Source organism: Salvelinus namaycush, chromosome 28, assembly GCF_016432855.1.
Source record: "Salvelinus namaycush isolate Seneca chromosome 28, SaNama_1.0, whole genome shotgun sequence".
NCBI lineage: Eukaryota > Metazoa > Chordata > Actinopteri > Salmoniformes > Salmonidae > Salvelinus > Salvelinus namaycush.
The window spans coordinates 41,603,162-41,627,767 of NC_052334.1; the positions used below are offsets into that span (position 1 = coordinate 41,603,162).

The following is a 24,606-nucleotide window of genomic DNA, read 5'->3' on the forward strand; positions in this document are numbered from 1 at the left end:
TGCTTTCTTTTCTAAGAAGCTGGGTCCGGCGGAGCGGAACTATGATGTGGGGGACCGGGAGTTACTAGCTATGGTAAAAGCCCTGAAGGTGTGGAGACACTGGCTTGAGGGGGCTAAATACCCTTTCCTCATCTGGACTGACCACCGCAATCTGGAGTATATCCGAGCGGCGAAGAGACTGAATCTGCGTCAGGCTAGGTGGGCCATGTTCTTTACACGCTTTAGATTTACGATCTCTTATAGACCAGGTTCCCTCAACACTAGGGCCGACGCGCTGTCCCGTCTCTATGACACCGAGGACCGGCCCATCGATCCGACTCCCATCCTTCCAGCCTCTTGGCTGGTGGCCCCGGTGGTATGGGAGGTGGACGCGGACATCGAGCGGGCGTTGAGGGTAGAACCTGCGCCTTCTCAGTGTCCGACTGGCCTTACGTACGTACCGCTTGGTGTCCGTGATCGATTGATTCGGTGGGCTCACACACTACCTTCTTCGGGTCATCCGGGGATTGAGAGGACAGTGCGGGGTCTTCGGGGGAAATACTGGTGGCCCACCTTGGCTAAGGACGTGAGACTCTATGTCTCCTCCTGTTCGGTATGCGCACAGAGTAAGGCTCCTAGGCACCTATCGAGAGGGAAGTTACAACCCCTCCCGGTTCCACAACGGCCATGGTCTCATCTATCGGTAGATTTTCTGACTGATCTTCCTCCATCTCAGGAGATCACTACCGTTCTGGTCGTTGTGGATCGGTTCTCTAAGTCCTGTCGTCTCCTCCCATTGCCTGGTCTCCCTACGGCCCTACAGACTGCGGAGGCTCTATTTACCCACGTCTTCCGGCATTACGGGGTGCCGGAGGACATCGTATCTGATCGAGGTCCCCAGTTCACGTCCCGGGTGTGGAGGGCGTTTATGGAGCGTCTGGGGGTCTCGGTCAGCCTTACCTCTGGGTATCACCCCGAAAGTAATGGGCAGGTGGAAAGAGTGAACCAGGAAGTGGGTAGGTTTCTGAGGTCGTATTGCCAGGACCGGCCAGGAGAGTGGGGAAGGTACGTCCCGTGGGCAGAGTTTGCCCAGAACTCACTCCGCCACTCATCAACGAACATGTCGCCCTTCGAATGCGTACTGGGGTACCAGCCGGTCCTGGCTCCGTGGCATCAGAGCCAGACCGACGCTCCTGCGGTGGAGGAGTGGGTACAGCGCTCTAGAGAGACCTGGCGGGCAGTCCAGGACTCTCTCAGGCAGGCCAGTGAACGGCAGAAGAGGAGCGCTGACCGCCACCGCAGTGAGGCCCCTGTGTTCGCACCAGGGGACAGGGTCTGGCTCTCGGCCCGAAACCTGCCCCTCCGCCTGCCCTGCCGGAAGCTGGGGCCGCAGTGTGTGGGGCCATTTAAAGTCCTGAGGAGGATAAACGAGGTGTGTTATAGGTTACAACTTCCCTCTTACTATCGTATTAACCCCTTGTTTCATGTGTCTCTCCTCAGGCCGGTGGTAGCTGGTCCCCTTCAGGAAAATGAGGTGCCAGAGGTCCCTCCGCCCCCTCTTGACATCGAGAGGTCCCCGGCGTACATGGTACGAACTATTCTGGACTCGAGACGCCGGGTGAGTGTCCTGCAGTACCTCGTGGACTGGGAGGGGTACAGTCCGGAGGAGAGATGCTGGGTACCGGTGGGGGACATTTTGGATCCTTCCCTCTTGAGGGACTTTCACCGCCGAGGATGGTGCCTCTTCCCGTTCGGGCGGCGCTCGGCGGTCGTCGTCTCCGGCCTACTAGCTGCCACCGATCCCCTTTTCTGTTTTCATTTAGGTTTGTCTAATTGGTTACACCTGTTTTGTGTTTAGGGTTAGGGTGTTATTTAAACCCAGTTGGCCCGCCGACTTTTGTGCGGGCTTGTTATTCTGTTTTTTGTGGTGGTGATTTATATAGTGGATTCTGTCCTAATTTATGTTGGACTGTATTTTTTGACGCGCCCTTTGTTGTGTGGCGTAGCCGTCTCATAGATTATTTCTGGTTGAAATAATAAATTCCACTTGCTCGGAACTACCCTGCTCTCTGCACCTGACTCCTTCATTTCACCATTGGAATTGTGACACTCCCAGGCTGCCTCTGGGGCCTTCCAATGGAATTATTGTCCGCAACAGTTCCATCTGTGTGTGATGATGGTGAACTGGATTTGTGGCACAATCACCCATTACGACCAATAAAGAGCTGTGGCGCCAGTGGTTGGAGGAGCTGAGGTGGTGGTTGGAGGAGCTGAGGTGGTGGTTGGAGGAGCTGATGGTGGCTGAATTTGGGGCAAACAAATCCCTTACTGCTGTCAGATTGGCCCTCTGCATTGCCAGGGAACCCGAGACGAACAACTACCGTTGTTCAGTTCTCAGCCCATGGTGGTTCCACTGACTGGCAAACACAGCAAGATCTCTGTTCACCCGTGGCAGGAACGCAAAGTGCAGTGCCCACAGGTGCACCTCATTGTTGATGTCGATGCTCTGCTCCGTCTCCAAGAAGGTGAACAGGTCATGGTAAACGTTGGAGACTCCATGCCAGACGTCCCCCCACAGCCGCTCTATCCTCTGGTTGTGAGTGCTCCTTCCTCTGAGGGCACTTCCCCTCTCACCACCCCTGAACTGCTCCATGAAGGCACAGATGCGGTTGTTTTCACCACCCGGTCACATCTCACCTGGGATGGTGTTCCGTAGCTGGTGATGGCTGCTTCGAATGACTCCATGACTGTGGCGGTCCTGTTGTTGTCAGAGGCCTTCAGAAACACAACAAGTCTGCTGTAACCATCCACAGCACCATGGATAACAATCCTACACCTAAAAAACAAGATGCATTTGTTTTACAAAACCATTTTTTCTCTTATAGTGACGCCATTCTGTTTTTATTGATATCAGCTCTTTGATCCTCTCATCCAGCTGAGCATCTGACAACAGTGAGTAGGACCTGAAACGCTGAAAATGACTAAATACAAAAATAACACAAAAAGATACATCAATCAGGAATGTGATCAAATCTAGAGGGGATGTAGAGATCTCCCTCTTGTGTTACAATTGCTTTATTAGATTACAGTAACTTACCTCATGCGCAACTTGACCAGAGTGCGACACATTGAGAACATCTGCCATTTGTCTGATGGTCATATGACAATCTATGAGGAACTCAAGCTGCTCCTTGGTGATGTGATACCGCCTCCCCTCCAAAGGCGCTTGACAGGACACTGAAATAAAAAATACAATAGATAATTACAAAATACACTCCTAAAAACTTTAGGTTAAAAGACTATAAGATCACCATATAGAATATAGGAACAACATTATAGGCCAACCAAATGTTTTTTCATTGATTGACTTGACACAGGAGACTTAACACAGGACAAGTAAAATGATACAATCTCAGCCTTTGCCACACATGCCGTACCAAAAAAAATGATATAAATATAACAACTTGGCATTTTCGTAAGGTTCCCGTTGTTGGATGTCATTTGCCTCTTGTAGGAACTCCTCTGCAACAGCAATTAGATTGCTGGCCATCTCTTCATCAATCAAATGACCACTTGCCCACCGAAGGCTCCGCAACATGGTCTCTAGCCTGAAAAATAGACCGCAGACCCGACGGGTCCAGTGACATTTTATCTGCATGTAGTTCCCCTAAAGTGTTCTCTTGTCTAAACTGTGCCAACTCTGAGCCTCCGACCTATGAAGACAACCGTGCATTGACAGGCGATGCAGTTTTAACTAACGTACTTTAGTTACAAACTAGCTCAAAAAAAGTATCTAGATTCAACATCGCTAGCTAGCTAACGTTACTATACAGCAGTAACTAGTTAACGTTTTATAGATTCCATAATTAACGTTAGATTATGAACAATTAACTTTAGCTAGCTATCTTGAGTACAGTTAAATATCAATGGCAGGCAGATTTAACGTATCTTTGTGGCATATGAAATACGAGTGAGAGTGTAATCAATGTGCAATAACTACGTACAAAATTAATGAACGTGTTAAATTATTGTGTGACCTGGAGTCATATTCAGGTCCTGATTGCTAAAGAAGCTTATTTTGACGTGTCAAATAGTGTTATTTGACGTGCATCTTTTTGACACGCAAAGACCCAAACGGCGTTCCATATTGCTGTCCACTTGCCTCGTTGGCGCCGTCTGGCTGGGATTTGTAAGGCAGACTTTCACAGTATCCTCAGAGTCCGATATTCCTTTGATTTCGTCTTTCAGTTGAAGCAGACAAGACATTCCCTCATCCTCTGATTCCATTAAAGCTTCCTTCTCACAGTAATCTTCCATCAATTTGCGCCGCAAAGCGCGATGGCTCTTTCCTTTTACTTCAGTCATCTACACCTCCTATTCCACAACTACACACAAGTGCCGTAAATTGTCCTCAGTTAAAGTCCATAAACTCTGTTCGATTTCATCCAACAACATTTCCCTCTCTCGACTCATATTGTCCTACTCACGTGGCAACAACGACAATGCAGGCAATGGCAAGATAGCTACACTCAGTTAGGTGGTTAGCCTGCTAACGTTAGCTAGCTACTCTCCCAATGTCTCTCACTCGTTGTCCGTTCCAGGAATATGGGCCGGTGCTCACATGAAAATACATCTCAGCGGTGCCTCCAAATTTGTTACCCTTCCAATGAGTTTATCATATAAACTACAACGCGAAAAGTACTGTGTGAGTACACACTTTTTATCATGTCAGCACAGGTAACAACCGTTTACAGTCTTTCTTTAGTTTTCATTCTTACTCTTCCCAATTCACTTAAACTATATTTCTTTTATTTCCCATGGGCTTCACAAGAGTACCCCCTAGTGGCTGGAACTGTATTAAGCACCTTACATTTAAATGGTACCTGATTCAAAAGTTGTGGACAGAAATGTGGGTATACTATAATACAAGTTAAAATAAAATAATGACAAGCACATCTTGTTCTTTTTGAATTCAGGTTTAATTAAGTAAGGGTAGCTTGGTGATCATGGCTACGTGTAACAGTATTGAGATCCCCTCTGGGACCAGAACTGGAATGAGTATTACTAAACCACCCTCAACTATACAGACACACAGCAATGTAGTGCTGCTGACCTGGGTTCAGGACCCACTAGGGGAGTCACCCTACATTCTAAGTGGCGGCACGTAGCCTCAAGATTAGATCATTGGGCCAGTTACCGAAAGGTTGCTGGCTCAAATTCCGTAGCCGACAAAGTGGGAAAATAAATAATAATGTCGCTGTGCCCTTGAGCAAGGCACTTGTGGGTGTCTCAGGGGGAGTTGGGATATGCAAAAAAAAAAACATTTCCATTGCACAATTGTGTGTAAATTAAAATGCTCCATCATTCTTGCCAATGCAGGTTCGTAGTGTTGTAATACTGCTGTAATACTGTAGCTACTCTTTGACTGGAGTTGGGTCTTGATAGGAGAGACTGAGTAAGAAGTAGTAAAGCCCCTGCCACCCAGGAGCTCTCAACCCTCCTGTTCTAAGTCCTCTGTGAACTTCCTGACCTTGAACAAGACCTCCATGTTGACTGTGGGTTGCGTGGTATATAGTGAGGGCAGCATGTCGGACTGGAGGGCAGAGGAACACACACAGAAGAGAAACAAAATCATGAGCATGGTTCAGCAATTACACAAATGTGAGAGTCAGTTTGCAATGCCTGGATGTGTATGTTGAAACAGCATGTTCCAGTATGTTTGTGAACAGTGAATGTGAGTACGTCTGTGCTGTGAATGTGTGTTTCTCACCATGCAGATGGGCTACAGCAGCTTGTCGCTAGGCACATCCATCCAGGTCAATTCTATGGCAGCCGGGTCACCTGGCGAGCACGGGGTCAGAAGGTCATCCACCATCAATTGACTGGTGGCACAGGATGGCCCTCGCACCTAGAGTACCATCACAAACAACAAAATATCTTAAAATCTCCTAAATTGTAGAGAAAGAGATTCACCTTTAGTGTGCTGTACAAGAGTGGACTTCAATAGAGTTACCATACAGTATTAGTAGAAACTTTTTTAATAAATCACAAATGACTGAAATTACAGTATAGACAGATAGTCCTCATATTATTATATTTCTACAATGTCAAAAGTGTGTATTATTTGCAACGAAACTGAACCCGTTTGCAAATAATTAACTCTGAGACGTCAATAGGGATCTGAGCATTGTACTTTCAAGTTAGGCCTACCTTTCCACCCCAGACCGAGTAGGCCTACTGACGCAGAAAAATGTAAGCTTCAACTGCTGGCTAATCTTCTTCCTTGGCTTAACCCAACGAGAGGTCAAAAGTGTTTTCCAAAAAGCTGTCTTTGTTTAAATGTATTTTATTGTTCAGAACGTGAATAGCTTAATCAATTGATAGTGACAGAATTAGATTATTTCTAAATTAAACAACAATCCCAATATGCAGAGTCACGTCTTTCCCAGGTATTCCTATTTTACAGCTTGTTTCTAGCATTAAGTATCGCGGACCAAAGCGCTGTTATAGATAACTGTATATAATCACATCCGTTTAATTTTCTTCAAAATCTTAAACTAACAGTGTACTTTTTGCCCTTTTCTTTAAGAAAAGGTAGGCCTATGGCATACCCTCTCATACATAATTGTAACGGTCGTCTTCCTCCTCGTCTGAAGAGGAGCAAGGATCGGACCAAAGCGCAGCGTGGTTTGAATACATGCTTTTAATAAATTTAAACGAAGACGAAAAACACTGGACAAAATACAAAACAAATAAACGACGTGAACAAACGAACGAAAACAGTACCGTGTGGCGAAACAAACACAGACACGGCAACAATCACCCACAAACCAAAAGTGAAACCCAGGCTGCCTAAGTATGATTCTCAATCAGGGACAACGATTGACAGCTGCCTCTGATTGAGAATCATACCAGGCCGAACACAAAACCCCAACATAGAAAAACACACATAGACAGCCCACCCCAACTCACGCCCTGACCATACTAAATAAAGACAAAACAAGGGAAATAAGGTCAGGAACGTGACAATAATAGCTGTAAGTCTTAACAGATAAAGAGGTGGGCTATTTAAAGAGTGCATGGCGGGTGGAGGAATTGACTAACATATCTATGGATATAGCAGCCTATAGCCTCTTTTCATCTGTCAAACAGGTAGACCTACCTCTTATTTCTTAAATAGGAAGAAATAGGCTGCAACACATATCCCTAATTAAAATGAAGACTTTTAAAATGAATAATGTTTACTCAAATTTGCATACTTTCAGCACCATGAGCTGTCCATTTCCGATTGATTGTGCCGTGGCTGCTGCTTCAAGTTTCAGCACCACAATGTAAGTTACTCGAATCTGACTTCTTGTGAGGTCAATAACTCTGATAAACCTTTTTTGATATACTCAGAGGACCGTTATTAGCATGTTTTAACCACTCCTTCATTATTACTGAAACAGGATTCAAAGTGGTAAATATAAAGATCCAGTCCATACAAAAATTGGAGGCCCCTTACACTTCAGTGTTGTGATGCAAAAATAATAGCAAAATGTATAGCGCATAGAATTAAAAGGTATTGTCGGACATTATTAATTATAATCAGACATGTTTTTTACATGGACAATATATTTGAGATCATTGAGGCCCATGTTGACAAGATGTTGGGGAATCACTGGAGGGGAATATTGACCAACTGAGCATCTCAGTGTACATCTCAATAAACACAATAGGTGTTTTGTTACATTTCAGTCTTCTGTGAAATATTTAAAGTGTCATATTGGGGTGCAAACTCAACAATGAATACATTTAAACTATATCTGACATGTTACTGTTGTCTTCTTATTTAAGCCACTGACCATGTGTGTGAGGTGTAAACAGGATGTACATAAATGGGAATAAACACATGACATAGAAAATAAAAATATTGACATTTAGGAATTCAAAATGCATCTAAATATATTTTGTTCTGTCTATGGAATACATTAAAAAAACATGTACATTTTTTTATATGTGTATAAAATATACTTGTCTGTACAGTAAGTAAATGCAGGAAATCCAAAATGCACAAAAATATGTTTTTGTAATGTCTAAAATAAAATATATGTGTATAATATATACTTGTCAGTAAGTAAAACAATGCAGAAGCAATAAGCATTGTAAACGATGATAGAACACATCAAATTAATGTGAACATGAGGACACAAAGGAGAGATTTAATTAAAAGATCATCTTTTAATAGATTTTTAATGCTGAAGTTTTTTAATGCTGAAAGAATCTATGTATGGCAAATCCACTCTGGGCAAATGGCCTGTTGGTCAAAAATAAAAAATAGTTAACATTCTTGCTACTTCAGCCATTTGCTATGTTAAAGTAAAATCTCAGTTAATGATGAATGAATAAAATTTGGAAGGATTTTTCAGAGTCATACCTCAGTAGGGTAGAGTGTCAGGTGGCACAACCATTGGTGCCATGAGGTCAAAGTGTGAAGGAGGGAGCAAGCCAGAGAGCTGTCTAGGAAGCAGTCCAGGCCCATGGCTTGGAGGCTTTGAGTTGGTCCTATCATTGTAATTCATTGTAGGGTATCTGCTGCCCCATAGACCTGCTGGTAGTTTTGGAAGGTGTTAGCAGGAGATCACCAGGGACATCTATGATTGGCTGACACAGTCTTGGTTAAACCACATGTATTCTAAAGCAATATTCACCTGCTTTCATAGAGTAAGGATTCACTCCTTTGGGGACACTGCCAGTGTTCCCCTGATATCCATATGTCCCCATCGGTGGAGGTGGTGGTACACACTTGTTCTGTAAAACACATCAACACATTTTCCAAATTGTTAGTAATATTATCACAGTTGAAATACAATGGTTGTTCACTGTTTTTAATTGAATTGAATTTAAGTACCTCAGCCTTGGGCTCAGTTTTGTTAACCCATCTGTGCAGAGTTGGATCCCAGACAATCTGAGGAAGAAGATATTAGCAATGTGAAGCAAGCCACAAAAAAAATAAAACAAAATCCACTCAATTGTCTCTACATAGAATATAGTGTTAAGAACCAGTTCCTTACAGATCTGTCTTTGTCCTCAGGTAGATGAACCTCCTTCTTATTAGCTCTTCCACTCCCAAAGACCCAGCTGAGCCAGCCTCCACTGTTATTGTGAACAGCAGGGGTCTCGGGCTCAGCCACCGGCCGGCTGCCAGTCTGGAACTGAGGGTTGGCATCGGAGTGTTCCGGCTTGGTGATGGACATCATAGCAGGATGCTCAACATATCTAAGTCGGACATCTGTAATAAGTGGGAGAAGTCAGGCCACTCTGCTCATGTCACCATACAGAACAATTACTGGCTGACAGGTAGGAACGTCTGGCTCTGATACTCTGTTACAACCCAATCTTAACCTACACGCAGTCACAGGGATTACTGGGAGGTTACTCCAGGACTCTGCAATCGCATTGTTTTGGTTGCAAAATCAACAATTCCCTGCATATTATGTGAGGGCTTACAAATTTGACCAATCACCAAACTATTTCTGCATAAAATAGTCACATCATCACAATATTATCGCATAGAACTGACCCATTACCACAGTACAAAAAGAGGGCTCGCAATTTCAACCAATCACCGCACATTTACTGCATAATATGGTTCAATCAAGCCACATGTCAACACAGTTTTTTCCCTTGTCAGCGCATTTTTGCAACAAATTGGACAAAACAATTGCATATTACTATGCAAAATGTCGTAATTGTCGCTGCAAAATCTAGCATATTTCATATTTTAAAAATCAATGCGAAATCCTGGAGAGATTCAAGGAAGTATGAAAATGTATACACTCACTACTGTAAGTAGCTCTGGATAAGAGCGTCTGCTAAATGACTAAAATGTAAAAGTAAAATGTAGCTAAACCTGTGTTATGTAGAAAATGCATGAAAGTATTACAGATATACACTCACATGAGCCATACATTTAACCTATCACAACTTATTATCAAGCTATCACAATGGTAATTTCTTTACTAATTAGGTAAGGTTAAGTGACCTCTTCTCTTGGAATAGAAATCCACAGGTGGAGGACACGCTCCACCATCCCATTTCCACAGTGGTGCCACCATGGGGATGATGGGAGGTGGTTGTGGATGATTGTTTTCATTCTTCACAGGGACACTGGCTGTGAGGAGGATCTCCTCCCTCTCTGCAGGGACACTAGCCTTTGGGACGATCCACTCCCTGTGCGCAGGGACGCTGGCCTTTGGGAAGATTCCCTTCCTCTGCGCAGTGACACTGGCTATCAGGAATCTCAACTTCCTTTGTGCAGGGGTGAGTTGTGATGCTCTGAGGAGCTTATTATTCTGATAGTAGCTGATGGAAGAAGCTGCTGGAAGAATCCCCTCCCTCTGTGCAGGGATGAGGCCTGATGCTCGGAGGAGCCCCTTCCTATGTGCAGGGATAAGGCCTGATGCTCTGAGGATCTCCTCCCTCTGCGCAGTGATGCTAGCTGCTCGGAGAACCCCCTCCCTCTGTGCAGGGACAATGGCTGACTGGTGAATCTCCTCCCTCGGTGCAGGGACACTTGATGTTTGGAGAATCCCCTCCCTCTGTGCAGGGACACTGGCTGTTTGGAGGATCCCCTTCCTCTGTGCAGGGATGAGGCCTGATGATCGGAGGATCTCCTCCCTCTCAGCAGGAACACTAGCCATTGGGACGATTCCCTCCCTCTGCGCAGTGACACTGGCTGTTTGGAGGATCCCCTCCCTCCGTGCAGGGATGAGGCCTGATGATCGGAGTATCTCCTCCCTCTGTGCAGTGATGCTAGCTGCTGAGAGAATCCCCTCCCTCTGTGCAGGGACACTGGCTGTTTGGAGGATCCCCTCCCTCTGTGCAGTGATGAGGCCTGACGAAATGAGGATCTCCTCCCTCTGTGCATTGAAGCTGGCTGCTGAGAGAATCCCCTCCCTCTGTGCAGGGACACTGGCTGTTTGGAGGTTCCCCTCACTCTGTGCAGGGACACTGGCTGTTTGGAGGATCCCCTCACTCTGTGCAGGGACACTGGCTGTTTGGAGGATCTCCTCACTCTGTGCAGGGACACTGGCTGTTTGGAGGATCCCCTCACTATGTGCAGGGACACTGGCTGTTTGGAGGATCCCCTCACTATGTGCAGGGACAGTGGCTGTTTGGAGGATCCACTCCCTCTGTGCAGGGACACTGGCTGTTTGGAGGATCCCCTCCCTCTGTGCAGTGATGAGGCCTGACGAAATGAGGATCTCCTCCCTCTGTGCATTGATGCTAGCTGCTGAGAGAATCCCCTCCCTCTGTGCAGGGACACTGGCTGTTTGAAGGATACCCTCACTATGTGACGGGATGAGGCCTGATGCTCGGACGATCTCCTCCCTCTGCACAGCAACTTCGGCTGCTATGATGATCTGCAGGTATAATATAGAGCATATAGTCATTCCCTAAAAAATCAACCACTTGGAATCTATAACGTCATTGGGTCGGCAGCGTAGCCTAGTGGTTAGAGCGTTGGACTAATAACCGAAAGGTTGCAAAATCAAATCCCTGAGCTGACAAGATACAAATCTTTCGTTCTGCCCCTTAACAAGGCAGTTCCTAGACCTTCATTGAAAATTTTTTTTTGTTCTTTACTGACTTGCCTAAGTAAATAAAGGTAAAAAAAATTACACATACACTGAGTGTGTTAAACATTAAGAACACCTTCTCTTTCTGTGACATAGACTAATCAGGTAAAAGCTATAATCCCTTATTGATATCAATTGTTAAATCTTCTTCTCAGTGTAGATGAATGGGAGGAGACAGGTTAAAGAATGATTTTTAGACAATTGAGACATGAATTGTGTATGAGTGTCATTCAGAGGGTGAATAAGCAAGACAAAAGATTTAAGTCCCTTTTAACAGAGTATGGTAGTAGGTGCCCGGTGCACCGGTTTGTGTCAAGAACTGCAATGCTGTTGTGTTTTTCACGATCAACAGTTTTCCCTGAGTATCAAGAATGGTCCACCACCAAGGGGGGGCAACTCAATAGGAAGGTGTTCTTAATGTTTTGTTCACTCAGTGTAGATCAATCCATAGCATATACTTTCATTTGTATGTGTGCTGATACTGTAAATACACAAATTATATTAATGTTATCTACAATATATTATAATACCGTAAGCCTCCCTGCTGCAGGGGCATTTCCTCCTACAATTTTGAGTTGATTTTCTTCACTTTAGCAATATTTTGTATCTTTGTTAATTTTCACATTTATTGTGTTTGGAATGACACTGTTACTACAGCATTTGATGTAAGTATGTAGGACAATTCAATTCAAACACAATTCAAGCCCGGTTATTGATTGTAACAATACAATACAAAATATAGCTTTTCTATAAATCTTCATATATAACTAATTGAACACAAGCACTATTTCTACATAGTGAAGATAAAAACGAAGTAAACAGAAGGCACAGTATGTCTGGATGGTGTGGTGTGTGTTTATTTTTATTTGTTATGTTTGGAAAGTTGAGTGAGTGAGTAATGAAATAGTTGCATATCCCAGAGCCAGTGTATTGCTGTGGGCCGGGTATGAGAGGGCTTTCAATGTTGTTCAGATGATGGATATACTTTTATAATGAATTATACGTCTTATTTATTTATTGTCCTATCATGGGGAACTACATTTTTAAAATAAATTATATCTAATTATTTATTATCCTATTTTAATGGTACGGTCCATGGCCCTATACCCTAGACACCCACATGAATGGCCCAGATACTAAGGAGAAGTCCCTAACTGTTTTATGTGCATGCTGTAAGCGGTCTGTATGCAGCCAAAATGAGGTCAGGGACCAAGAGCAGCACTGCCCCCTCAAGATTCTGAGCCTGCTTGGCAGGGTTGGTCCTGCAAAGCCAAAGCCCCCTAAAGGGAGAGCATAATAAACAAGGAATTCTCAAAGCTGCTAATGAGAACCTTGACGACCTTGTACCTAGCCGGTGGGGATTCCGGTGGGGTGCCCCCACCCAGGCAGTGGCAGTGCTGGCAACACTAGCTGCAGTAACCCATGGGGAGGGGGTCACACTCGGACATTCAGAGAGGGGGTATATTATTGTGGCCCTGGTGGCACGAAATCAAGTCGGACTGCATGGAGATGCTTGGGAACATGGTCAAAATGGATGACCGTATTGTGGGTGTTTCAGGAAGAAGGTGTACATTTGACCTCCATCATTTAGGATGTGACAATGGTAAATAAATCTCTACATTTATGCTCATTTTTTGCGCGGTCTTGCAGGCCTTCTCATGCAGCTGCAACTGCAAGTACATTTGTAAATCATGATCCATCTTGAGTTGGGCTCTGGGATGGTGCAATTGTTGAGAGGGTGAGCTTATGGTTGTGTGGGGGTAAGGGCTGAATGTGTGTGGGTGTATGTGTGTATCCCACAACTGTTGCGAAGGAAGAAGTAAAAGATGTTAGGGACTATAGAGGATGATTCACAGCAATATGTAATAAAAATAGAGGTGAGGGCGATGGAAATGCATTTGGCAATGGATCTGCTTCGGTTCGGTGGATGGCGCTGTGTGCACTTTTCGAAGGATGGATCCCAGTCGGTCCGGGGCTGTGCGATGCGGGGGGTCGGGGGTGGTCTGCCGGTCATTGGGATGACAACCCAACTCGAGATGGGGGCTTTTGGCGGGTGGAATAGTGGGGACCAATTGGAGGTTTGCTTAGTGGAGATGCAAATGTCATGGTACAACTATATAGACACTCAATCATTATGTTACTTTTTAATAGGACGTTTACAAACATATATTTTGATAAAAATAATTGAAAGGTGTGTCTCATTATGGTAAGTGGTGAAATAAGTATAGCCAGTTACAATTGTAATGGCTTAGCAGATAATAAGAAAAGACGATCAGTATTTACCTGGCTAAAAGAGAAGGATTATAATATCTACTGTTTACAGGAAACCCATTCGACAGTTTTAGATGAAGTTTTGTGGAAAAAGAACTGGGGGGGCGAAATATATTTCTCCCATGGGCAAAGAAATTCAAAAGGGGTGATGGTTTTAATTAATAATAACTTTGATCCAAATGTGCAACTTGTCCAAACAGATCCTCAAGGTAGATGGATTATTTTAAATATGTTATTGGACAATAAACATATATGGCTTATTAACCTATACGGTCCGAATAATGATGATCCAAGCTTCTTTGACAATATATATAAGAATGTATCAACTCTACAAGCAACACTAGACTCTATTATTATAGTGGGAGATTTTAATACGGTCTTAAATACCTCTATGGACCGGAAAGGAAATCACACTACAAACTATCACCCTCAGGCACTTAAGGAAATCAGGAATGTCATGGATATATTGGAATTAGTGGATATATGGAGACTTAAATACCCTGACCTAGTGAGATATACATGGCGGAGGCTTAATCAAGCTAGTCGCCTTGACTACTTTCTTATATCATTCTCTCTGGCACCAAAAGTTAAAAAGTGTTTGATAGGGGACAGAATGCGGTCGGACCATCACATAATTGGCATATATATTACTCTTACAGAATTTCCACGTGGGCGAGGATATTGGAAATTTAATCAAAGCCTACTAGATGATAAATTGTTTAGAACTAGGACAGAAGAATTTATAACTGACTTTTTTAGACATAACATAGGTACAGCAGATCCCCATATTGTATGGGACACTTTTAAGTGTGGCTTTAGAGGCCATGCAATTCAGTACTCATCTATAAAACAAAAGCAATTTCGATCAAAAGAGTCCATATTAACAAAGGAAATTGAAGGACTAACAGTACAGTTAGATAACAATAAAAACGGTACCATAGAGGCACAGAATAAGTTAGAGGAAAAACAAAAAGAAATGGAGGAACTTATTCAAGAAAGATCCAGTGTAATATATTACAAAAATAAAGCGAACTGGATGGAATATGGGGAAAAATGCACCAAATTCTTTTTCAATCTTCAATATAGAAATGCTACCAAAAAAAACGTATTAAAACTTGTTACAAATGATGGAGTCACGCATGATTCACCAAATGATATTTTGAAAGAGGAAGTAAAGTACTTTAAGAATATATTTTCGTTTCAGGCTCCTCCATCTCCACTAACTGAAACTAATTGTATGGATTTTTTCCCTAATAATAATGTAAAATTAACATCTGTACAGAAAGACTCATGTGAAGGCCTAATTACAGAGGAGGAACTACTTGATGCAATTGGGGCCTTTAAGGATGGGAAAACTCCAGGACTGGATGGCATACCAGTGGAAGTATACAAACATTTTTTTGATATACTCAAAGGACCATTATTAGCTTGTTTTAACCACTCCTATATAAATGATAGATTATCAGACACGCAACAAGAAGGTGTGATATCATTATTACTGAAACAGGACCCAAGTGGTATATATAAAGATCCAGTCCATTTAAAAAATTGGAGACCTCTTACACTTCAGTGTTGTGATGCAAAAATCCTAGCAAAATGCTTGGCGCATAGAATAAAAAAAGTTTTGTCAGATATTATTCATCCTAATCAGACAGGTTTTTTACATGGACGAAACATTGGAGATAATATAAGGCAAGTACTGGAAACAATAGAACACTATGAAATATCGGGGACACCAGGCCTGGTTTTCATAGCTGATTTTGAAAAGGCTTTTGATAAAGTACGACTGGAGTTTATATATAAATGCCTAGAATATTTCAATTTTGGGGAATCTCTTATAAAATGGGTAAAAATTATGTATAGTAACCCTAGGTGTAAAATAGTAAATAATGGCTACATCTCAGAAAGTTTTAAACTATCTAGAGGAGTAAAACAAGGTTGTCCACTATCGGCATATCTATTTATTATTGCCATCGAAATGTTAGCTGTTAAAATTAGATCAAACATTAATATTAAGGGATTAGAAATCCAGGGCCTAAAAACTAAGGTGTCATTGTACGCTGATGATTCATGTTTTCTTTTAAAACCACAACTAGAATCTCTCCACGGCCTCTTAGAGGATCTAGATATATTTGCTATCCTCTCTGGATTAAAACCAAATTATGATAAATGTACCATATTACGTATTGGATCACTAAAAAATACACATTTTACATTGCCATGTAGTTTACCAATTAAATGGTCTGACGGTGATGTGGACATACTCGGTATACAAATCCCAAAAGAAAGAAATGATCTCACTCCAATAAATTTTTATAGAAAGTTAGCAAAAATAGATAAGATCTTGCTACCATGGAAAGGAAAATACCTGTCTATTTGTGGGAAAATCACCCTGATTAACTCTTTAATCATATCACAGTTTACCTATTTGCTTATGGTTTTGCCTACACCTAGTGACCTGCTTTTTAAATTATATGAACAAAAAATATTCAATTTTATTTGGAACGGCAAGCCAGATAAAATTAAAAGGGCCTATTTATATAACGAATATGAATTCGGAGGGCAGAAATTATTAAATATTAAAGCATTAGACCTCTCACTAAAGGCATCAGTCATACAAAAGTTATACTTAAATCCAAACTGGTTCTCTAGTAGATTGGTACGAATGTCTCATCCTATGTTCAAGAAGGGCCTTTTTCCCTTTATTCAGATTACACCTGCTCACTTTCGGTTGCTTGAAAAGGAAATAATCTCCAAAATATCTTTATTTTTTAAGCAAGCCTTAGAAAGTTGGTTGCAATTTCAGTTTAATCCACCTGAAAGGACGGAACAAATAGTACAACAAATCTTGTGGTTAAATTCAAATATAGTAATTGATAAAAAAACTGTATTTATCGAAGAAATGTTTAAAAAAGGTATAATTTTTGTGAATGATATCATAAAAAGGACTGGTGGAGTAATGTCACACATGCAGCTAACGCAGACATATGGAAATGTCTGCTCTACCCAAAATTACAACCAATTAATTGCAGCATTACCACAAAAATGGAAGAGGCAGGTGGAAGGGGATAAAAGTAAGGAACTTGTATGTCGGCCTTATATTAAAGAACATAAATGGTTAAAGAAAAGTGTGATAAATAAAAACATATACCAATTTCATTTAAGGACCAAAAAACTTACAGCTGTGCCATATAAATTGCAAAATAGTTGGGAAGAGATTTTCGATGTACCCATTCCATGGCACATGGTGTATGAATTGATACGCAAAACAACGCCGGATTCAAAACTTCGAATTTTTCAATTTAAATTATTGTACAAAATTCTTGCAACTAATAGAATGTTATATATATGGGGGATACAATCTTCCCAGCTCTGTAGATTCTGCTGTGAGGAGGCAGAGTCATTAGACCATTTATTTTGGTATTGTCCGCATGTAGTTCGTTTTTGGTCACAGGTCCAGGAATGGTTGAAGAATTGCAACATTTGCGTAGAACTAACGCTACAGATAGCAATACTGGGGGATTTGAAAAGCCATAGTCAATCAATCAATAATATAATAATTATTTTAGCAAAAATGTTTATTTTTAATTTACAATCCGTGGAAGCTATGAGAATAGGAAGATTCAAATCTTTTGTGAAGCATCACAGCACAGTTGAAAAATATATGGCAAATAAAAATCCGAAATGGATGATGTTGGAAGATAGATGGGAAAGGTTGAGTGGAGCTGAAGGGTGGGACTAATAACAAGATAAACAATGTAGGGCATACGGGATCTGTGAAATGTGTATAGGTGCGGAGCTATTGTGAAATAGCACAGTTACAAGTGGAAATCAAACTGGATGGACAACAGAAATAGAGGAAGGACTAAGAACAAACAAGAGAGAACTATTATAAAGTAGACTGTGTCTGTAAAATGTGTATAAGATGTATAAATTGAAGGTAAAAACAGAAATGTTTATCAGTTTACTCCAATTGGGGGATCGGTGGTAGGGTTTGCGGGGAATAATAATAAAGGTATACTCTTTAAAAAAGTATGTATGTCTATGTAGGTATGTGTATGTATATATGTGTATATGTATGCATACGTGAATGGATATATATATTTACCCAAAAAAATATGGGGGATTGGAAATGATGCAGACAATTACATTGGAAGCAACATTCTTTCCGCAATATTAAGCTGATCCACCCCCCCAAAAAAAAAAAGAAAAAAAAAAAAAAAGTATGTAGGACAATTACCCATAATGCTCACTGACTGAACATTCAAAATTACCATGGCAATTATTGACGCATTCATATGCCATCGGAAACTTGGAACCTCAGAGTTAAATGAATGTAAGTTATTAGCGTAGATCTTCCTACTGGTTGTTTCTGATACTTCACAAGTGGGAAACTTGAAATCATCATTCCATAACGAGTTAGCGAGTCAGAAATGTCAGAATTTCCTAGTTCCGACTTGAAGGGCCTTCTATGATGTAGGGCAGGTCAGTAACCAAATTATTTAACTGTGCCCAGTCGCACACAGACTTTTATGGTCACACAAGTTGCCACCGGTGGATTCAAAATGAGTAGCCTAACAATTATTTACATGGTACCAGGTACATTTGCAACCAAATTATTTTTCTGTGATAAATCAATAATAGTTGCACACATAGGGTAACAGTGAGCAATGAGCAAGATAACCATAGACGGGAAGTTGACAATAGCTTATTATTAGTGTAAAGAAATTGTATTTCTATGGTTGCAGTCCTCAAAGATTGAATTGCATTGAATTGAATTAATCAGATCCAATGATTTACCGCCAGTAGGGTGGGGTACCGCTAGTCATCATTATTATAATCACCATCTCAATCCATATCACCATACCACCATAGACCTATTCTTCTGTATCTGAGACTCATCTGACACTACCTTAGATATGGCAGTCTGCAACTCAATACACTGCCCCTGCATGGTGTTCAGCGTCCCCTGCATGTGGTTAATCGACTGCTTAACATCGTTCAGCAGGATCTGAATCTCAAGCCTGCAAGAAATCAGGTGGTTCAACATACTGAGATGATGAGAGGCTTCAGACCATGCCCATTGGACCATCTTTAGGATTCTTTCTCACTTAAAACCAATCTTATTAGGAATGTAACTTTGTGCATATGATATTACTATAGTGTTATTTAGAAGAAAATAAGTGTACTTTGTCAGGCGCCAAAAGGATGATGGGTTGTCTCCCTGCTCCAGTGAGCTCTGCTGGCAGGTCTTGCTCACTGTTGGAGGAACGGGAGCCAAATTAGAGGAAAAATATCTATGGTTATTGAGCAATGAAACATTCATGGCATAATGAGCACTGTGAAAATAACATTCATGGCACTGTGAAAAGAATAACAACAGCTGGGGTTTACTTTCTCAAATTTAGATAATGTAATACAGTCTTTAAACCCATCAGAAATGTAGTGCTTACCTCCATGAAAATATTGGCCCCTGTTATTTTGGGCAGCACTGTCCCAATGTTGACAACTAGTTCCAACTTGTGATGAGAAGGTCTTGATGAAACGATCAAGTCAACATTTTGTTAGACATTTCAGAGATAATCATTAACAATTGTACATGAGACAGTGCTTCCAGATATTGAGGTATCTTCCTTCTGAGGTATGTCAAAAAAATCTGGTGTGTGAGTACTCACATGAAAGGTATCCATGATTCTTGATTAAGCCAATCATGTATGTGATTACCATCCTATGGATCAGGAGCTGGAATTATTGCTACACAGCTTTCAGGCGACTTTATGTCTTGGACCTGGATGAATAATTGAAATACAAGTAATATTGTGAATTTGTGATGCATAATTGCCAATTTAATTTGGAATAATCCATCAGTTATTTGTTTTGACAGTCAAAACAACTAACTCTTAAGATTAATCACTTGACTTGAGTAACTTGACTTGAGTAACTTGAGTTGACGGAAATAGCAACTTTATATTCTGACCTGATTTGTGCAATGCCTAATGTATAATCTATGCATGTTATTGGCTCATCATAGTATATAGCAGAGGGTGTAATAGTCCAAAAACAGCATTGGCCATTGGACTGCTCAGTCAAAACAACTAACTTTTACGATTAATCACTTGACTGGAGTAACTTGAGTTCGGGAACTAAAAGATTAAAAGTAGGCTATAGTTTGACTCAAATCCTTACCTGGGACAAGCGTATCTAAAAAGCCTATCCAGTCGTGGGTGAAGATACCTTTAGGCAGATAAAAGCGCGGTACGGTTTGAGACACGCTCGGTATTGTGAATCTGTCACACTGAGATAAAAGCACGTTTTCATTTATAATTTACGTTGTAGAATGACCTGCAAGCCAATCAGAATCGAGTTTTAAACAATACCATGGTTTCCATGGAACGTCACAAACATATTCGGCCACTTGCGTCACAGATTACAGTCACTGAACATGGGTTTAATAGCTATATTGGCTATATGTACCGTATATGCACATCGTATTGAATTGAGATTACATTTACTGCACCACTGAAACTATTTAGCCTAATCCTATGAGGATCATATGTCAAATGTCAGAATCATGGCACATGAAAACATAATGAAATTGACTGCAGATTATAAAATTCACTGTGACACAATAAACCCACTTTGCATCAATGTTTTTTCCATGTAATTTCGATGAAATTACGTTGAACTAACATGGAATAAAAATGTAATTGATGTATGTGCCCATTGGGAAGAGATCAATTCGAAATGATTGAATACATACAGTATTACAAAGAAAGAGGTAAAGAAATTGCTTCGAAAAACTTTAGAAAAAGTCTAATTTCCCTGGGCCGCCCATACGTAAAATGTATGTACGCATTACTGTAAATCGTTTTGGATGAAAGCGTCTGCTTTCAAATCTCTGACTCTCACACATAGTTACAATCTCGCGATGTTTAATTCTGGCGCTTTTACGTTTGCGGGATTTTGTTTAGTAAATGATGCGCAGGAGAGCTACATGAAATCAGCGACATTCCAAATCGAGCAAAAAGCTTCAAATTATAAGTCCATCGTTTACTTGAACACATCACAAATTGTAGTATATTTCCCTGTTTCAATATGCGTTCTGTTTCGTTTCTCTGATCTCTGAAAAGTAATTTAGGTTTTCAATATTCTTTATTAAATAATATCTGGAATAATAGTTTAATTTCCATTCCACTAGATGGCACTATCCCCTATGCTACTCCCTGTCAGGGGTCTGAGGATTCTGAAACAAAATAGTCTAGGCTCTTGAAACGCATCGGTGCGTTGGTAGATGTGCTGTACATTGTTATAAACACTTATTACACTGCTATAGACTTTTATTATCAATGTCATTCACTGTTATAAACACATATTACATTATAAATGATGATCCTGTGTAGAGAATGCCGATCCCACCACCAGGGTTGTGGGTTCGATTCCCGGTGCAACCCATACGTAAAATGTATGTGCAAATGACTGTAAATCGCTTTGGATGAAAGCATCTGCTAAATGGCATATATTATGATTACATTATTTATACAACAGGCCTACAATGTGAAAGTCTATTGCTTTTTCAAATGAATATTTGTTGGAAATATGAATATTTCCAACTTCACATCAGTTGGAAAGGCAGCACATGTATCTGTTTATGTTACCCTTCCAATGAGCTTATCATATAAACTACAATGCGAAAAGTACAGTTTAATTCACTTTTAATCATGTCAGCACAGGTAACACCCGTTTACAGACTTTCTTTAGTTTTTCATTCTTACTTTTCCCAATTCACTTAAACTATATTTCTTTATTTCCCATGGGCTTCACCAGAGTACCCCCTAGTGGCTGGAATACAACTGTACTAAGACCCATTACAACACCCCCCTGCAAAAACGAAATGTTGTCCCAAACATTTCACCAGCCTCAAAACAAACAGAAGATGTAAGTACTGGTCATGAGAACAACAGAAAAAACTGGCCTAACAGCCATATAACTATCTAGACATGTCTAGTCTGCCTTTATGGGCAGACGCAACCCCCACTAAATATTATCACACTGTGATTAGTAAAGGTAAACGAGAAAATATATACACATCAGAACATCTCTAGTTGGTATCCTGATAAGAGCTTGGCAGCCCTAAAGTGTTATAGGTTCGAATGTCTCTGGGCCTCCTCTGCCGGGCTGAACGGCGGGGAAAGATCATGGGTGACCCCAATGAATCAGTGTCCACTTCATCATGAGATGATTGAGTCTCTGAGCCCTCAGCTGTTTCCATATTTACCCCTGTCCTTCCGGGCTCTCTCTGAGGACTGGCTGGCACTCCTTCACAGTGAAGTTTGTATCAGTCTGACCCCGTTCCTCACTATTATCTGATACTAGTTGTGTGCTACTCTGTCTGCTCTCTTTATCCCTACGTGGCCTATTGATGAATACTGGATAAGAATCCTCATCTGAGATCTCAGACTCAGCGCTCTCCCCATTTTGCTGATTTTGCTGGGGTGGATCCCTTCTCCACAGACCTCTACTGGGAGTTTCAATAGGTTCCTCAAATGGTAGGGAATTACATGACATGAGCATATTGCGGTGCAGAACCCGGGCCCTGCCTGTACCGCTCTCGGGTTTGACCTCATAGACAGGGCTGTCATCACCTTTCCTGGTTACCACCACATGTATTTGGTCCTCCCAGTGTGATCTTAGCTTTCCCGGCCCCCCACGTTCTGACATGTTCCTCACCAGTTCACGATCCCCTGAGACCAGAACCGAACTCATTTTCTTCCGATCGTAGTAGGCTTTTCCCTTTGCTGTTGATTTCTCCATGTTTCTACTGGCGATGTCATAGGCTTCAGCCATCTGTTGCTGCCACTTCTTAGCATAATCCTGGTATGATTTCTCCTGTTCCTTTATCTGTAACCCAAAGACAAGGTCAACAGGTAGCAGTGGAGCCCTTCCAAATAGCAGGAAATACAATGAGAACCCAGTAGCATCACTGCTGGTACAATTATATGCATGAATGACCTTGTTCAGATAATCACCCCAGTTGGCCTTTTTCCTCTTCATCTAGTGTGCGCAACATTGACAACAGTGTACGGTTAAATCTCTCCACCGGATTCCCCTGTGGATGATATGGGGAGGTTCTGGAATTGGCTATTCCCGTACAGTTCTGCAAGGCTCTGAATAACTGATTTTCAAACTCTGTTTAGCCACGAGGTGGCTAAAAACAGACCTCCATCCTATGCTAGCTTGCTACCGATGGCCCGGCTAGCTGTCTGAATTGCCGTGACCCCAACCAACCTCTACCACTGGACCCTTATGATCACTCGACTAAGCATGCCTCTCCTTAATGTCAATATGCCTTGTCCATTGCTGTTCTAGTTAGTGTTTATTGGCTTATTTCACTGTAGAGCCTCCAGCCCCGCTCACTATACCTTATCCAACCTTTCAGTTCCACCACCCACACATGCGATGACATCACCTGGTTTCAATGATGTTTTTAGAGACAATATCTCTCTCATCATCACTCAATACCTAGGTTTACCTCCACTGTATTCACATCCTACCATACCTTTGTCTTTACATTATACCTTGAATCTATTTTATCGCCCCCAGAAACCTCCTTTTACTCTGTTCCAGACGTTCTAGACGACCAATTCTCATAGCTTTTAGCCGTACCCTTATCCTACTCCTCCTCTGTTCCTCTGGTGATGTAGAGGTGAATCCAGGCCCTGCAGTGCCTAGCTCCACTCCTATTCCCCAGGCGCTCTATTTTGATGACTTCTGTAACCGTAATAGCCTTGGTTTCATGCATGTTAACATTAGAAGCCTCCTCCCTAAGTTTGTTATATTCACTGCTTTAGCACACTCTGCCAACCCGGATGTTCTAGCCGTGTCTGAATCCTGGCTTAGGAAGACCACCACATTTTCATCCCTAACTACAACATTTTCAGACAAGATAGATAGCCTGCAGAGTTCTGTCCTACTATCCAGGTCTGTACCCAAACAATTTGAACTTCTACTTTTAAAAATCCACCTCTCTAAAAACAAGTCTCTCACCGTTGCCGCCTGGGGGGACACCTCTGCTGTTTTCAACCAAGATCTCAGCGATCACTGCCTCATTGCCTGCATCTGTAATGGGTCAGCGGTCAAACGACCTCCACTCATCACTGTCAAACGCTCCCTGAAACACTTCAGCGAGCAGGCCTTTCTAATCGACCTGGCCGGGGTATCCTGGAAGGATATTGATCTCATCCCGTCATTAGAGGATGCCTGGTTTTTAAAAATTTTATTCCTTCCTCACCATCTTAAATAAGCATGCCCCATTCAAGAAATGTAGAACCAGGAACAGATATAGCCCTTGGTTCTCTCCAGACCTGACTGCCCTTAACCAACAGAAAAACATCCTATGGCGTTCTGCATTAGCATCGAACAGCCCCCGTGATTTGCAACTTTTCAGGGAAGCTAGAAACCAATATACACAGGCAGTTAGAAAAGCCAAGGCTAGCTTTTTCAAGCAGAAATTTGCTTCCTGCAACACAAACTCAAAAAAGTTCTGGGACACTGTAAAGTCCATGGAGAATAAGAACACCTCCTCCCAGCTGCCCACTGCACTGAAGATAGGAAACACTGTCACCACCGATAAATCCACTATAATTGAGAATTTCAATAAGCATTTTTCTACGGCTGGCCATGCTTTCCACCTGGCTACCCCTACCCCGGTCAACAGCACTGCACCCCCCACAGCTAC

At 41.9% G+C, this 24,606-nt stretch overlaps 1 protein-coding gene and 1 long non-coding RNA gene across 4 annotated transcripts; both read right to left on the reverse strand.

Moving 5' to 3' along the window:
- Positions 1-2,093: 2,093 nt before the first annotated feature.
- On the reverse strand, positions 2,094-3,736 carry LOC120023750. 2 transcript variants are annotated; one of them, XR_005472735.1, is made up of 3 exons: positions 3,444-3,736; positions 3,077-3,216; positions 2,094-2,815 (listed from the first exon to the last, which is right to left on the reverse strand). It is a non-coding gene; the product is annotated as an uncharacterized LOC120023750 (long non-coding RNA). The 2 variants fall into 2 exon arrangements; XR_005472734.1 differs by having other exon boundaries at positions 3,417-3,736.
- A 1,369-nt stretch (positions 3,737-5,105) lies between these two features.
- On the reverse strand, positions 5,106-10,617 carry LOC120023731 (protein transport protein Sec16A-like). Of its 2 annotated transcripts, XR_005472731.1 has the most exons (6): positions 10,004-10,617; positions 8,870-8,926; positions 8,670-8,769; positions 8,396-8,569; positions 5,750-5,887; positions 5,106-5,572 (listed from the first exon to the last, which is right to left on the reverse strand). XR_005472731.1 is itself a non-coding variant. In XM_038967802.1 (5 exons), exons 1-4 carry the CDS (start codon positions 9,216-9,218, stop codon positions 8,397-8,399), a joined length of 516 nt encoding a protein of 171 aa, XP_038823730.1. In that variant the 5' UTR covers positions 9,219-9,294; the 3' UTR covers positions 8,245-8,275; position 8,396. The 2 variants fall into 2 exon arrangements, 1 of the variants encoding a protein (XP_038823730.1); XM_038967802.1 differs by lacking the exons at positions 5,106-5,572; positions 5,750-5,887; positions 10,004-10,617 and adding exons at positions 8,245-8,275; positions 9,033-9,294.
- Between the last annotated feature and the right edge of the window lie 13,989 nt (positions 10,618-24,606).